A 17201-nucleotide genomic window follows, 5' to 3' on the forward strand; every position below is an offset into this window, starting at 1 on the left:
CGCCACAGTTAAATTCAGTCACAAGTCAACGACACGGGAGGTCCGGGAAGGGGGGGGGGGGGTTCAGGTCTGCAGATACAGCCTAGGCTGAACAAATTTTCCAAAAGGAAAAAAAAAGCCGTGTGTCCAGTTGGTTGCCTTGCATGCCTGCATGTGCATGCGCAGCCACATGTTCATACTCACACACGCACGCACACCCCACACCTCCCACGCATACAGGAAATCTGGCATTCCACCTACAAAAAAGAAAAGAAAACCACAGTAATAAAATCTGAACATTGGGAGCTGCTTTCCGTAAAGTCAGATTATTGGTCCATCTAGCTAGCCCAGTATTGTGTACAGCGGGGATGGGGAACCGGTGCCTCCACCCAATATGTGGCTTTTGGGACTCCCATTTCAACTCAAACAGTCAGGGATAATGGGAGCAGGAATCCAGAAACATCTTTGGGAGGACAGAAATACAGTGAACCCTCGACTTACAAACGTCCCTACATACGATCTTTTCAATTTACGAACAGCTCCGCTCGCAAAAATTGGCACCGACTTGCAAATGGAGCCTCGACCTACAAACGAGGTCGAGGCTCCGTTTGCAAGTCAATGCCATTTTTTGTGAACGGAGCAAACGGCGCCTTCGGAGGTCCCAAAGGGCTTTCCCCCCAACATCACAGGAAGCACTTTGAGACCTCCGAAGGCAAAAAGGCAGGGAGAAAGGGCAGGAAATTCGAATTTCCAGCCCTTTCTCCCTGCCTTTTTACCTTCGGAAGTCTCAAACGGCTTCCTCTGATGTCGGGAAGAAAGCCCTTTAAGACCTCCAAAGGTAATTTTTTTTTGAAATGCTAGAACAGATTAATTCCATTCCCATGCATTTCAATGGAAAATGGTACTTCGACTTACGAACTTTTCGATGTATGAACGCCGTTCCAAAATGGATTAAGTTCTTAAGTCGAGGTACCACTGTAGATGGATTTCTCTGCCTTGGTCTACCAGTGCCTGGTGTCAGCTGTCCCGGCTTTCAGCCTGAAGTCTAGTAAGTTTATTCATCTGGAGATGCCAGGTGACTGAACCTGGGTTCTTTGATACCAAAAACGTTTTACTTGACTACTGACTTATATCCCAAATGGACTATGGGAATGTCTGAAGAGGTTCTTCCTACAAGAAGAAATCAGCTTTAATTTTAAAAAAACCCAACAACAACAAAACGGAGCTGCCCACCAAATCTATTTGGGAAAGTTAAGACCTCCCAATCATACCAGCGCTCTGTGCAAATGACCCTACCCTCCATGTCTTGCTAACGTCCTCCTGCACTCAGTCACAGTTGGCTGGCAATGCCCATTCTTCACTCTCCAAAAAAAGGAAGGGGGCAGATCAGAGTCCAGCCTGACGATTCATGTGGGCACGAGATCCACTTGGTTAAAAGAAAACCCAAGAAAGAAAGGAATCGGAATTGCACAGAACATACTTCTCAATACAAAATATATTTTAGGAACAAAATCCAGGTCCCCACCGAGAACAGGAACTCTACCTCCGTACCAAAATAAGACTATCCTCGGATACATCGAAATAGAACACACACTGGCACGCATACACATGCGCACTAGTGCGCACACTGCCTGCACAGTTCATACAAAGGAAACATTTATTTCAACACACAGAAGTCAAAATCAGGCTTGATTGTAATAAAATGAAATTCATGGCAAGGAGCTCACTATATTAAATCAGTGTTGCGTTTCTCTTGTTACCGTCACTTGGTTTTTTTAGTTGCTCAGCACCCCGGCTCACTTCCCCTAAGATCAGTGGTCCCCAACCTTGGGCCTCCAGATGTTCTTGGACTACAACTTCCAGAAGCCTTCACCACCACCTCTGCTGGCCAGGATTTCTGGGAGTTGAAGTCCAAGAACATCTGGAGGCCCAAGGTTGGGGACCACTGCCCTAAACCACCCGCTCAGTCCAAATTGCCTTGTGGCACCTACTGGTTCATAGATGACAGCCAATAATATCCTGGTTCAATACAGGTCAGCTCCAGTTGCAGGGCTTGGACCTAGCACCTCATCACACTGCTGAAGGAGTTTCTGAACATCTGGCCATTCTATTCAAGGGGACATCGCTGAAACCGAAGGCGGCCGAGCTCACAAAGTGCTAAGAACTCTTTTTCCATTAAGAACAAAAGCCCGTTGCAAACAGATCCAAGACAGCACACGGCATTTTGGTAAAGATGATGCCCAAGCTTCATAGTTCAAAATAGAATTGAGGGGGAGGGGGGCGAACACGCAATGATGTAGTACTGAAGGGAGCAACAAGGAAAATAATCAGGGTCCAATCGTGAAGCCAGCTTCTCTCAACCTGGGATTTTTTTTAGCAGTCAGATTCCGGCTTCCCTGGCCACTTTATCTGGGGACAATGGGAGTTGTAGTCAAACTCTGAGAACAAAACTTTGCAGGAAACCTCAACTATTTCAGCAAAAGACTTAAGCATGCCATTGACATCAGAACTCAGAATTTTTTTTTTTAATTGTAACGCCCAGAACCCTGAAGACAGCCATGCTGTCTGAGGGAGTCCGGGAGCTGTAGTCAGAAAAGGTTATGTTTCCAGCCTCTGCTTAAAACTCACATTCAAATTGAGTAGCATGTTGGATGCTCAGCTTTGGTCAGAGTAAGCCTAGTGTGTCTAGCTGTAAGGTAAACTAGAAGCCTATCATCTCTATTCAGACTGCTTGCAATAAAATTATAATAATAATAGTCTTAGAACTGCAGAGCTGGAAGAGACCCTTTGGATCATCAAGTTCAGCCCAATGGGGGAATCAAACTCCCAACCTCTGGCTCCACAGCCAAAGACCTAAGCCACTAAGCTATCCAGCAGTATCCAGTGAGAGTTTAAAACACGTAGCTTTAGACTACTTGCTACCACCCCACAAAAAGAGAGAGAGAGAGGAAAAGGAATCTTCACCACGCGATCTCTCTTCATGGCAATGGATCCATTCAAACATATACAACTGTCATCAGTAAACATTACTGCTACCAAACTAAATGTCCTTTCCACATGGTGGCTATATGTATGGTGTGGCCTTCAGCACCTTGTGATGAGCAGGCAAAAAAAGGTTGCCACTGCTGGAGAGGCAGGGGAGTGTACTAAAAACAGGCCCACCATCCACACCAAATGTTAGCATTCCCGAATCATTATTCACAACAAGAATGTCATAACTCGCTTGCTACTGATTTGATTGTAAGAATAAGTCAACTGCACACTTTCCCTTCCACCAGATGGTTCTGTCCTGAAGCCTTGGGGGTGATGTCTTGTATTAGTAAGACAGGGTGACAAGAGGAAGCACTAGAAGGTACAGTGATGCCTTGCAAGACGAATGCCTCACGCAATGAAAAACTCGCAAGATAAAAGTATTTTGCGATTTTTTTGGTGACTCGCAAGACGAACTTTTCTGTGGCCATGCTTCGAAAGATGATTTTTAAAAAATTTTTGAGGGTTCATTTTAAATCGCACAATCGTTAGTACTGCGCTTCGCAAGACAAAAATTTCGCACTACGACATGACTCGCGGAATGAATGAATTTCGTCTTGCGAGGCATCACTGAATTTACATGATAAAATAAGCCGTTAAAAGACAGACATCAGCAGTCAGTGACCCACTGAAACGTATTACATAACCTTTACTGCTGAATCAACACTACATATACCCCAAAAAGGTGTATGTGTGTGTGTGTGGGGGGGGGTAGCCAGCATTAAAAATGAGATTAAAACAAATTGGAACATTTGCACCATAGTGCGACTGCCCAGCAGGACAGAAAATGGATTGTGCAACACAAAAGGTACCAATTATCACTGAGGTTCCGAGCAAGCTGCTCGAAAGAACAACCTCATCCCAAGAAGTGACAGAAATACAACTGATGAGTTTAACAGGTAAGAACAGGTTTGCTGTTGGGGAAAAGAACTGTAATGACTGTACCACCCACCCTTCACCCCCTACACAAACACACAACTACTCACGCAGTCGACTGCAAGGAACAGCTTTCTCAAGCCTTGTGTCTCTGATGCACTGGACCACAACTCCCACAATCCCAAAATAGGGATGATGAGCATGGTAGTGCAATGCCTCTGCAGGGCAGCAGATGGGGATAAAATATACAGGAATGTCTGCATCTGATGACCTCTTCAAATGGTGGTTTGATGTAAGCACACTCATTCCCCACAGACACCACTTCTTATTGCGTTTAGGAAAATCAAAGCAAAATGAACATTCAAATCTAATGCCAGAGAAAGCAACTAAAACCCAACCCGTGAGAATTTTGCTATTCAAAGACTATTATCCTATAGCAGACTCTGCACATCCCCCTATTTTCACAGATCTGTTGCAGAGATTAATCCAAGAACCGATGCTGCAACCGTGGACATCACAGTGCTGTCGTGCTCACTTGAGATCACCCTCAGCACCTCGCACACTCACACACACGCCAATTCACACATATAAAACTAAAGAAATAAGTCAGTACATACAATGTATAAAACTTATGAGTGTGCTAAAATGCACATAACCCGCTTTTATTTTATTCTTTTCATACTTCAGATATGCCCAGTATCAGATGCTGAACGAGCATCTCCGGCTACACAGCTGTCCAGCTGTTCCAGGTTTTATGAGGATGAGGCAAAAAGGGCTGCCGAGTCCTCCAAAAGCTCCCTTTGCTGTCTGCACACAGCAGCTAGTGGAGGCTGGGGGGAAAGAGAGAAAATCCACAACACTGGCGTTCCTCCACAGCTGTGTGCCAGTTTCTGCTGCTCTCCAGAGGACATTGATGGAAACCTGTGTCTTGCATGGGGAAAAACATCTGGCTCCCTATGGCTACCATGGGCTCATGACACATGAGGACCTTTTGCAGCCAGGCTGGGGAGCTTCTTTCCTATCAGAGGAATTCTCAAGGACTAAATTCCAGTGGTGGGCAGGGCTGAATGAAAAGAGGCCAGCCAAAAAAAAAAAATCCTCCCACTTTGAATTTATAGCTGCTGATAAGGAAAGTCTTGGGAAAAGGCATTTCAACCTTTTCAGACAAGAAAAGCATATGATCCATAAAAGGCCAAATGATGATATCATGGGTAAAGGGGCCTGGCTTTCTGAGGAACACGAGGTCTTGGGAAGGCTGGATTTGGCCCCTTGGCCAAAGGGTCACCACGCCCATTTTACAAGACAGATCTCCGCATACCTCTTCCTTGGGAGAAGAAAGCCACTGGCTTCTATGAGAAAAGCAACAGGGCGAGTCTACCCAGAGCCGACAAATGGCTCCCTCTGTCATAATTCCCAACAACGATCTCCTAGCACTGACTGCTGAATGTCCTCGCATGGAAGAGCGATGGCTGCACTTGAACCTTTCCTCTGATTGCTCTATGATTGTTGGCAAAGGATTATCTGTGTGCAGGAACTTACAGAGCAGCCGAGCACCACTTACCGGCCCATTTACTCTTGAGTGGCAGCAGCTCGCCAGGATTTCAGATAAAGGGATTTTTCCTGTCCAACCTGGAAATGACAAAAGGCTGAGACCTGCACACAAAGCAAGTGCTTCACCCAACTGGGCTACAGCCCTTCCTTTACAAACACAATCCTTGCAGTGGATAAATCTCAACGCTTCCCGCAAAGACACAACGGGGGGGGGGGGGTCAATGCTCTACAAACATGTAGAGATGACTGCCTCGCAGGACGATTTATCCGCAAGACGATTTGTTTTTGCGATCGCTGTTGCGCTTCGCAAGACGATGTTTCCTATGGACGATTATCCCAAGACAACGATCTTCCCCCCATGGGAACGCATTAAATAGATTTCAATGCATTCCAATGGGGAACCGCGTTCTGCAAGACGATGTTTTCTATGGACAATTTTCGCAAGACAACAATTTTTCCACTAGAACGCATTAAATATATTTCAATGCATTCCAATGGGGAACCGCGTTTCGCAAGACGATGTTTTCACAAGACAGCATTTTTCACGGAACGAATTAACATCATCTTGCGAGGCACCACCGTATATGGAAAAGATGCCCAATACAAAAGGGGTGGGGGTGCATCAGCTGAAATCGGAATGTGCCCCATGTTCAAGATAGAACCAGCTTGCTTGCCTATAAAACTACTCAAAGCAGCACCCAATCCAAAACCTGCCACAGGCTGTGTTTCTTTCCCGGCCCTCTAGGCTTACTTGCCTTTCATAAGACAATAGGAGCACACAGACAAAGGTAGGAAGTCAAACCTCTTCCGTTTATACTTGGCTTCATTCTCCAAATATGGAACAGGGCAATAATGGGCCAACTCTTTCCAAGTCCATTCAGAATCTCTCCAATATTTACAGCCCCTTTCAGGGAGCTCTTGGGGAGGGGGAAGGCTCTCCTTAACCATTTCAACCTGCAAGGTGAGATGAATCCAGACAAATTTCAAAAGAAGTACCTCGCTATATCTTGAGCACTGATTTCGCCTCCCACAAACCGGTAATTGTTGATAACCCCCATCAATGTCAAGGAACAAGATGGACAGGGAAAAAGAAAGCCATCTTCAATTCAAATCCGACCTCATGATGACAGGGGTGACTAATTTTATTAAGACCCATTTTCACTACTGCTTTGCCCTAAACCAGCATCAATTCTTTTCACCGCTTGATTTTTATATCTGTAATTTCAAGGCTTCAACATCAACCTGGCCGTTTGAACTGAAAAGAAGAATTAGAACTGGAAAGAAGGATCATCCTGATCCAACTGGACTAATTACTCAACTTGTTTCCCTTCCAAATGTGGGAGTCATTCCCACACCTCTCCTTCTCAAACTCTAGTACCTAAAAATCTCGTGTATATTTGTAGCCACTGGAGTGAGGATCTTTCAAGTTTTGCAGCTAGGCAAAGAGGGTTACTAGCTGTGAACCTCATGTGCGGAGGTTTTAAGAAACAGCCAAGTCTTCAACAAATCCCTTAGCCCTTACTCAGTCCCCCTTTCAAGACAATGACCACTGTGCCCCCAACTTTTTTCCCCGTTGTCACTCATATCTTCACTTCAAAGAGAAACCAAGCACAGCCCAATTCCAATCTTCCACCCCCAAGCAATAAATGTGACCGGGCAGAGGAGAGGGAAAGAGTCCACGACAGCCACTCAATTCGTACCTTTCTTTTTTCAGCCCTTGTTTCTCCCAAATCATACAAGCCCCCAAAGCCAAAAGATCTTCATTCAATGGGTTTCCCTTCCATGATTTCCAAGGAGAAAGAGCAGACAACTGAAAAGCGACCCATGCTTTCTTCTTTAAAAGCAATTAAAAAAAAAAAAACCTCTGCTCTTACTCCATAACCGTTAGAATAAGTACAGCTTCCAAAGTCTGTTCTTTCTTCTTCCTTAAAGAGGGCAACCTAAGCAGAATGAAAAAGTACCCAAGAGGCGGAATTCTAAAGTGGAACATAAAAGTAGTGTTCAAAACCAAAAGGGAGCTTATTTCTGAAGTTCAGTCTGCTGATTAGTGTCCGCCTGTACATCGGGTGTGCAAAGAGTTGCTCAAATTTATTTCTGACCGGCAGTAAAGGTGGGAGGGGGAAGCTGTTCATCATTTTCCTTTACACAATGGTATTCAGGGAACAGTGACTGTGGCGGCTGCCTGTAAGGGTCTCTGCCGGTGTGCTTTCGCTTAAGGGTGTGTCGGGTGGTACGAGAAGGGTGCTGCTGTCAGCAGAGTCCTCCAGCTCAACTGGAGAAGGGCCAATTGAAGGAGGAAGAGACTCTTCTGTGAGAGGTGGAGACGCGTCGCCCGATCCTAGCGACCGCTGATTGTTCTGCCCTGGTTGGGAATGGATTCCATCTAGAAACGAAAGGCAAGGAGAAATCAGAAGCCAGAAATACCAAAATGTGTGCAGTAGGACCCCCTTACCCGTGGATCAGTATTTGCGGATTCACTTCTCCAAAATCTGAAAATATTAAAAGAAAAATCCCCAAAATATAGATTTCTATGATGTTATTACCAGAGCTGGCTACTAAAGGGCATCAGAGACCATGCTATCTATCTATCTATCTATCTATCTATCTATCTATCTATCTATCTATCTATCTATCTATCTATCTATCTATCTATCTATCTATCTATCTATCTATCTATCTATCTATCATTTCCTATTATAATAGTGCTTGCTATAATCTACATTTTTCAGCATCCACAGGGGTATGTGTGTGGGGAACCAATTCCACAAAGATAAAGGAGTCCTATTGTAATGCCTATTTGCATACTGTCATTTAGGGTTCCTTGACTGAAATGAAGCTTTGTAGTCTTGGTCAACCTTCAACCTTCCTCCATCTGGTGTCTTCCAGAGGTTCTAGACCATAATTGCCACTGCTCCCCCTCCCAAAGAACCTAGCCAATGGGATTATGTCCCACTGATGGATCATGTCAGTTCAAATGCAAAACATGTGGATTCAAGATTGTGGGAGGCTGTTCATGTTGGCTCCTCCAAAGGCATCTCATATATAAGGGGTTTGTCCATTCACATCCTGTTTGGAGAAAGTGAGATCTGGAAATAACTGAGACACCTAAACAATGGAACAGAGCGGCAGTGCATCTAGTCTGGGGAAACTGACAAACAGCTGACCGCAACAACTGGTAATTTACACTTTAAAAAAAACTATTAGCAAATGCCCTGAAAACCTGCTGTGAAAGGATTACCTTTAAAAGTCTTAAAGGTAAAGGTTCCCCTTGACAATTTTTGTCCAGTCGTGTTCGACTCTAGGGGGCAGTGCTCATCCCCGTTTCCAAGCCATAGATCCTGCGTTTTGTCTGAAGACAATCTTCCGTGGTCACATGGCCAGTGCGACTTAGACACGGAAAGCTGTTACCTTCCCACCGAGGTGGTCCCTATTTATCTACTTGCATTTGCATACTTTCAAACCGCTAGGTTGGCGGGAGCTGGGACAAGCGACGGGCGTTCACTCCGTCGCATGGATTCGATCTTACAACTGCTTGGTCTTCTGACCCTGAAGCACAGGCTTCTGCGGTTTAGCTCACAGCGCCACCACGTCGCTTTAAAAGTCTTAGCCAACACCTAACATTTACCGTATTCTTCTGTGTGTAAGATGATACTTTTGTCTAAAATCTTTAGACTAAAAATTGAGGGTCATCTTATACACGGAAGTAAGCTGAGGCGAGAACAAAAACAATTGGTAGGGGAAAGCAGGGATCAAAGCAATCCTGCAATGCTTTGATCCCTGCTTTCCCCTCCACTTGCTAAACCCCGCTTAGATTTCTTAATTTTGGGTTAGAAGGGGGGTGTCTTATATATGGGACATCTTATACACAGAAAAATATAGTAAGCACCACTTTCTAAATAGCTCTTGGCCTATTGTACTTTTCCGCAATCTTTCATCAGGCTATTTACAATGAATATTTCTGTTCCACAAATTATCATGATTATCATTTGTCTTTTTCTAGCAATTTTTTCATATTATATAGCAACACTGTGATGACATACCTGGTGAAGTACAAAGAATACCATCTGGATTGATGGAAGCCTCGTATGGAGGAGGTGGGTCATCCGGATGCTGAATGTCTGGATATTTATAAGCGGTGTATGGTGGAGGAGGGTCGTGGAAGTGGAATGCTCCGCCCTCCCCGTCATCCGAAAGATGCAGTGGAGTGAGTCCAGTTCCAAAACCATCTGGCCCATAATCAAAACCAGGCATCCTGCGTCCCAAGTTAAAGTGGTGCACTGTGGGAGAGAAAATACACACATGCACACACAAAATTGCCATGGAGTCCAGCTTGACATTCAAGAGGCTATGGATCTTAACAATAAACCAGCCTCTGGTATGTTGAATTCTGGCTTGAGACTGAACTTATCCAAGCAAAGAATCCATGGTTTGCTGCAGCAGCCACAAATCACAGTTTGCTGCTGGATTGGGAAGCAGAATTTGGGCTTGTAACGCAGAAAAATGAATTAATTTTTAAGGATGGTAACATGTAAGGAGAAATTATGACTTCCCAAGGTCTCCCCCAAATCCCTCCATGCTCTAGAGCAATGGTTCCCAACTTTGGGTAACCCAGGTGTTCTTGGACTGCAATTCCCAGAAGCCTTCGCCACCAGATGTGCTGGCCAGGGTTCTGGGGGTTGCAATTCAAGAACATCTGGGTTACCTCAGGTTAGGAACCACTGCTCTAGAAAACTAACTTCTGCAACTTCTCAATTGGTATAAGACCTCTCACACAGTTTATTGGCAAAAGAAAATGAAGGGGGGGGGAGAGAGAAAGAATGTTATATCAACTTAAAATACTGTGTGAGCTTCAGCGGACGAAAACCCACTTCCCTGCTTCACATCATAATAAAACTGGTAGTCTCTAAGATACTGCCTTACCCTCTAAGGTGCTGCCCTTTTTTTCTTTTCTTTTGCCGATGTGCTGAAGAAAGACTAACACAGCTACTTTTTTGGAACCTGCACAGTCTAGAAATCCGAATTTACTAGGCAGCTCCCACTGGACAAGTTCAGGCCCTGACTTGCAGGGGGCTGAGAAGATCGATTATGGGGAATGTAGAGCAGGGCCACTGGGCTTCATCCTCATCTCTTCCCTTTGCACAAGTCTAAGGGAAAATGAAGAGGAGCTACAATGTCAGGCTACTCACAGTTTGCGCCAATCAAGGATTCAATGCGCTCCCTGCGCCTCTGCCGCAGCCGGTGGACCATGAAGAGCAAGAGAGACAAAATCAGGAAAGAGGAGATGCAGCTCACGATGAGGCGCATGCCACTTGCCATGGAGTCAAATAAACTGTTGCCATCTATGGAAGAGAACCAGAAACGGTTTCTATGACAGTAGACAACGTATTTCAAGAAATACAGTGGGCCAGTCTTCTACAACCTGATGACTTCTAGAACAGGGGTCCCCAAACCTTTTTCATCCCATGGACCGGCTAGGGAAGACAGGGCACCCCCCCACGCTCATGCACACGTGCAAACGAGCGCTCTCACACACACACAAATGAACGTGCGCACACACAAACGGCAGCAAGGCCCTTGTGTGGGTGCATGCGTGCTCACACAGGCCCGCTGAAGCGCGCGTACACATGCGCAAATCAGCTGTGCGTAGGTGAGTGCGTGCTGGGGCAGTAGGTCTGTCTCTGCTGCCTGATCCAGCTCAGGCTACGGACCGGCACCAGGCCGCGGATCGGTGGTTGGGGACCTCTATTCTAGATGTTTCATATAGCCTTCCTAGCCACTGGCTATGCTGGCTGAAACTGACTGGAATTAAAATCCAAAACATCTGGCTAACAGATCAGAAAGGGCTGAGAAAAACTAATGAGGTGAGCACTGAGCCATTGGGAAAATTAAGGGGGTAGGTGGAAAAGAGGAAATCTGTATATAATCCAAATGTGCTTAAGAAGGACACCTCACTGCCTCAGTGTGATAATGGGCACTGTTTTTGGAGTTGTCAAATGTTTGGCAATGGGGGGGGTTCAATAAAGAAATTCGATCTGGAGAAATAAATGCAGTCAAAATCCGGACATCGAATGTATTTCTCAAATCTCAGGTGCAAATGAATATTTCTTAAAGGCTTTTATTAAAATGTATCAAACCAACGAAAGAATGAAAGATGCACAGCCTGTCCACTCAGATATGTTCATGACAACAAAATAAGGCATCAAATAGGCTGAATATAAGGCACCTAGCATTTTTTACAGAAGTCATGATCAAAGCAGCATCTCAAAACTACAAATCACATTCATAGCCACAACTCCCACATAAGCAGATGTCAAGATGGGAAATGTTTTACGTATAGTGCGTGTGTGTGTGTAAAAACAGCCCTGAATGTGAACGTCCTTTAAAAAATGAGTTTTAAACTGCAGTTTACTAACTGCCACCGCAAAACTATTATCCCGTTATCCAGTCAAACTTAAGAAAAAAGTCACTGCACATAAACACTGCCCAGCAAAAGGAATTAATTTCATGCCTGACATGAGAGAACTGAAAGTGTACTGAAATAATTCTTTTGTAATTGGAAAAATGTTGCAATGTGTTAAAATGACCAGAGATCGTTTGCAGGTCCTATAACTTGAACCCTCTGTAGCAACAGTATTCTGGGTTTACAGGACCTTGGTGGACCAGGTCCTTTATTTTACAAGCCTTTATTCTTCCAGACTTTGCAAAATTTTAGTCGTGACAATGACGTTTATCACTATAGTGTCAGCCTGCCAGATTCTGAGGTGCAAGCCCTTGTTAATTACAAGAGATGCAGGGAACAAGAGAAATTCCAACTATAAAATTTCTGTTGGTGCACCTGGCCCCTGGACCTCCAAGGCCTGCAGAAAGTGGACAGATGATGAAGGAGATAAGGGTATAAATAACAGCCAGAAAATATAGCCAAGGTAAGGAATAAAGATGTCAGGGAACCACTGTGGCAGGGGGTGGGGAAATATTTTATAATCACTTGTGTTCTAGTCTTAACATACTCTATTAAAAGTCATAGATGTGACTTAACTGAAAGTTTTAATAACTTAGAAAATATGCTCTTGCAATATTTTATTTATTACGTATCTGTAACACTTTAGTCTTCTTAAACACCATACTGATTTTCATGGGAGCATTTTAAAATTTGGCTAGAGTAGTTAGTTCCATTTTCCATTTAGTTCATTAAGTTTTTATAGTTAAATTCCTAAAACATTGTACAGGCGTACCTCGGTTTACGAATTTAATGTGTTCTCCGGGACATTACATAATGTGAAAAATTCGTAAACCGAAATGGGGTTTGCCATAGGAACGAGGCTGGCGCTATAAATCTCCAGGCACAATGCGTCCTGGAGAAATTTGCTTCGTACTGCGGGGAAAAAAATCATAAACTGAGGCATTATTTTCAATGGATTTCCGTTCGTAAACCAAAAATTACGTTAACCGAGGCATTCATAAACCACGGTACTACTGTACTAAGTTTTTACAGATACGTTTTTTTGAATATTCAATAGATAATTCAGTAGATTTAAACCAACATAACACATTTCTATCTGCTTGCATGTGTCTGCTGAATAAAAAGAGAAGGAGAGATTTTCTGGGACATTCAGTTTTATCTGTCCTGATTGGGGCAAAGAAATTAAAGGAATATTGCAAAAGTGGGAGTAAATTGTACAAGATATTCCTCTGAGTCATATAGGGCTTAACCTTTTTGAGATAAACGCCAGCCATGAGAGGCTTCTGATTTTTCTCCGGAGATCTAATAAAGTTCTAAAGGACTCTTAGGGAGAGATTCAGGCCTATGATTCCCTGATCTGACGTAGAAACTCAGCTCTCCATAGATAATTCTTAACAAGGGATATTGTATGCTCTTCCAGATGCAAGGGATGTGCTTGAAAAGTCATCTGTAACACACAGCAAGAAAAAAAAATCCTATTTCCATCTCAAACGCTGAGAAAAGAATGCCAAGCACTCAGTCACTGTGAAGCATAACTTCAGCCAATATAGCTCATCTAGACCCCAACAGTCTGCCGTCACACATTTCAAATAACACACCTAGGAGAAACCCACAACATATGCAACCCTTCTTATCTATGACATGTATCTTCCTAAGAAGGATTGAATGACTGATAAAGATTAATATAGGGCATCCTAAATTCTCCTCCAACTGATTTATTGTCCCAAATTAATTATTTTTTGTTTATTTATTTGTTCATTCATTCGTTTCTCCCTCCCCACTTTCTCTCCTAATGGGGACCCAAGGCAGCATATAATTTTTTAAAAAATCAACAGTTAACATGCTTTCCCAAAAATAAGACTGGGTCTTATATTAATTTTTGCTCCCAAAACTGCATTAGGGCTTATTTTCAGGGGATGTTTTATCCCTTTAATGTACTACAATCTATGTTTATTAAAATACAATCATGTCATCTTATTCTGGTTGCTGCATAGTGGTGGAGGGTGGGGTTTCTCTTAACTGGGGCTTATTTTGGGGGTAGGGCTTATATGGCAGCTAAAAGGACCAGAGGGGACTTCGGTGGGTGGAGCATGCGCTCCACGGGGGAACGTCCTGCTAATCACATGTCTTTAAGCTCTAGAAACTTCCGAGAGGTCCTGCGCAGGCACAGAATAACCCATTCACGTGCATTCACAGAGACCACGAAGAAGAATCTATAGATTAAAAATAATTTTATACTGGACTTCCACAGACATGCTGCCATAAATGATCTCTGAGGCTACCTCCACTTCCACTACGTCACTAAATTATTGCTCAAACAAGCTTAATTCAAACCAGGCACATTTGCCAATTAAGTCTATACGGAGGTCATTCAGCTTCTCAATACATGCCACCTTCTTTTCAATAGATAGGCTTTCAAAAGGAAAACATGCAATTACATCTACAATTTTAGTAATAAAATCCTGTAAAGCATCTACTGTTGTAAACCCCCTCTTTATCAGTGTTCCCTTGGATAGATCTTGATTGTACAGTTGATTCTTTATATCCCCATCTCCAATAGAACAGTCAGGGTTTTTAAAATTTCGAATGAGTTGTCCCATTAGTCTGTGGCATACTGTACTAATGATTCCGCCTCTTTGTCTACCTCATCTACATTAGAGAGTCCACTGAACATTTATCAATTGGGTGCTACTATCTGGAGCAAAGTCTCCCTATAATTCCAATTCTACTGTGAAGCAAATTGGCTCTAACAATATTTGCTACCTGAACGTTGGCACATCTTAGTATTGTTCTGACATTCATTCATTCATTCATTCATTCATTCATTCATTCATTCATTCATTCATTCATGCATGCATGCATGCATGCATACTCCGCCTATCTGGTCACTGCGACCACTCTAGGCGGCTTACAACATACAAACATGACAAATATATAAAAAAGAAGATTATAACACAAATTAAATAATTCCGCAAGATGGGACACATACAAGTAAATCAATTAGAGGGAAGAGGGGAAAGAGTCAAGAATTAACTGGGGGGGGAGGCCTGCCTAAACATCCACATTTTTAACTGACTTTTAAAAGTACCCAGTGAGGGAGCCGAGCGAATCACTGGAGGTAGATTATTCCAGAGGCGAGGAGCCACAGCCGAGAAGGCCCGGTTTCTTGTTTTTTTCCTTCCGGGCCTCCCTTGGCATCAGGCCCCTCAGCCTCACCTCCTGACTCACACGAGTGACACGGGTAGAACTAGGTGGGAGTAAGCGTTCCGCCAAGTATCAAGGTCCTAATCCGTTTAGGGCATTATACGTAAGCATCAAAACTTTAAAGTCGACGCGGAACCGAATGGGCAGCCAATGCAGCGCGGCCAGAATAGGAGAAATATGATGGTATTTTCTCACTCCGCTAAGGAGTCTGGCCGCCGTGTTATTATGATCATAATAATGTATTCCACTTTTTCTATATTGCTTCTTTTACCTCTGCCCACTTCAAGATCTGTAATAAATGTAATAAGGTAATTTCCACTGAGGATGATTTAATGCCCCCCTAGGTTAGGGATAGTTATACAAAATGACCTGACATTTCATCAAAATGAGAGCAACAGACTCATTTTGGCCATCCTTTAGAGCAGCCATCCACAACCTTCCCCACCCACCCCATGAAAGAAATACAGGCTGAATTGGGATCGTATAAGTCTCATAACAGACCTTATAACGTGGTGCGTTAAGAACTGTTTCCAGTCTATGGCCCTGCTTCAAATGTGCCAGCCACCCCCCCTCAAGTGGGCCATTGAGAATGGCTGGTTAAGAGTCTCATGCTGTTGACAACAGGAAACACTGGACACGTCTACAAAAGAACATTTCTGTGCCAGTAAATCCTGAATGGCTTCTCATGCATTCACATCTTCACATACCGGAGGAAGCAAGCTAAGTCTTATTTATTTATTTATTTATTTATTTATTTATTTATTTATTTATTTATTTATTTATTTATTTAATTTATTGATTGATTGATTGATTGATTGATTGATTGATTGATTGATTGATTGATTGATTGATTGATTGATTGGACTTATATACTGCCCCATAGCGCTACAAGCACTCTCCGGGCGGTTTACAATTTTTAATTATACAGGCTACACATTGCCCCCCCAGCAAGCTGGGTAATCATTTTACCGACCTCAGAAGGATGGAAGGCTGAGTCAACCTTGAGCCGGCTACCTGGGATTTGAACCCCAGGTCGTGAGCACAGTTTTAGCTGCAGTACAGCGTTTTAACCACTGCGCCACGAGGCTCTTATTGTCTCTCTTGGAGTCTTCTTTTTAAATATGCTCCTTGTTTTTAATCTTTTTAAGTTCTCTTCTTGCATTTCTTTCTAATCATAGTTTTCTCCCCGTCTTATCCAGATATTCAGCCGGTAGAACTTGAAACTCTCATTCTTCATCTTTACATTAATATTTTTCTTGCATTCTTTACCCATCTTATTTTCAGGTTTTGAACACTTCCTTCTGTAGTTATTAAAACTATTACAGTGGGGTCTCGACTTACGAACTTAATCCGTATTGGAAGGCAGTTCTCAGGTCGAAAAGTTCTTAAGTCGAATCTGCATTTCCCATAGGAATGCATTGAAAACCATTTAATCCGTATCTGCTCTTTTCGTCCATAGAAACTAATGGGAAGCTGCTATTCCACCTTCTGCCACTAGAGGGGGATATTTTTTCTTTTTTTCTTTTAACCTAAGATGACTTAGCTTTTAAAAAAGGGGGGGGGGAAAGGAGTTCGTAACTCGAATCTAAGTTCGTAAGTCGAGTCCATATATTCCTATGAGAGCAGTTCGTAAGGCGAAACGTTCGTATGTCGAGCCGTTCGTAAGTCGAGACCCCACTGTATTTCTTGCCACTGGACTCCTCAGTTCTTCTACCGGGTAGAATGTGAGTTATCTTGTCAAATCCAAAGTGAAGCTTTTGGGGGCTTCGAGGCCCTGCCTCCACACTCAAGGTGGTTCAATCTAAAGATGGAGGTTGATGGTTCTCATCTCAGATATTTTCTTTTGTCTGCTCTGGGGTGTCACTGAGGAACCCTCTGAGTCTATTTTGTCCTGGAGTTCAATGGTTAAAGCATCCTTTATTGTCTGGATTACCACTGCCATCACAGTTTGAAGTGTTGATCATAGTTAATCTTGCTAATTCCTCAGCCAAACTTTGTACCAACCAACCTTGCAATAGACACACAGTGGTCTTACAAACTCCAGATTTAAGCAATCCATTATGCTCCTGAACATAAATATGCTTCAGATTAAATGGCATTT

General features: G+C 43.4%; 1 protein-coding gene and 1 long non-coding RNA gene across 7 annotated transcripts in view; both read right to left on the bottom strand.

The window, feature by feature from the left end:
* Positions 1–1088: 1088 nt before the first annotated feature.
* On the bottom strand, positions 1089–2071 carry LOC144584782 (uncharacterized). Its single transcript, XR_013539214.1, has 2 exons — positions 1936–2071; positions 1089–1805 (listed from the first exon to the last, which is right to left on the bottom strand). It is a non-coding gene; the product is annotated as an uncharacterized LOC144584782 (long non-coding RNA).
* A 1206-nt stretch (positions 2072–3277) lies between these two features.
* The window catches only part of DGCR2 (DiGeorge syndrome critical region gene 2), a 67846-nt gene continuing 53922 nt past the window's right edge, over positions 3278–17201 (bottom strand). For all 6 annotated transcript variants that reach the window (XM_072983545.2, XM_078381670.1, XM_072983543.2 and 3 more), the window contains 3 exons: positions 10623–10775; positions 9477–9713; positions 3278–7819 (listed from right to left, as the gene is read on the bottom strand). In XM_072983545.2, the coding sequence (XP_072839646.2) occupies positions 7578–7819; positions 9477–9713; positions 10623–10775 (632 nt within the window). In that variant the 3' untranslated portion in view covers positions 3278–7577. The remainder of the gene's footprint in view (positions 7820–9476; positions 9714–10622; positions 10776–17201) is intronic.

The sequence above is a fragment of the Pogona vitticeps genome, chromosome 14, assembly GCF_051106095.1.
Source record: "Pogona vitticeps strain Pit_001003342236 chromosome 14, PviZW2.1, whole genome shotgun sequence".
In the NCBI taxonomy this organism is placed as follows: Eukaryota; Metazoa; Chordata; class Lepidosauria; order Squamata; family Agamidae; genus Pogona; species Pogona vitticeps.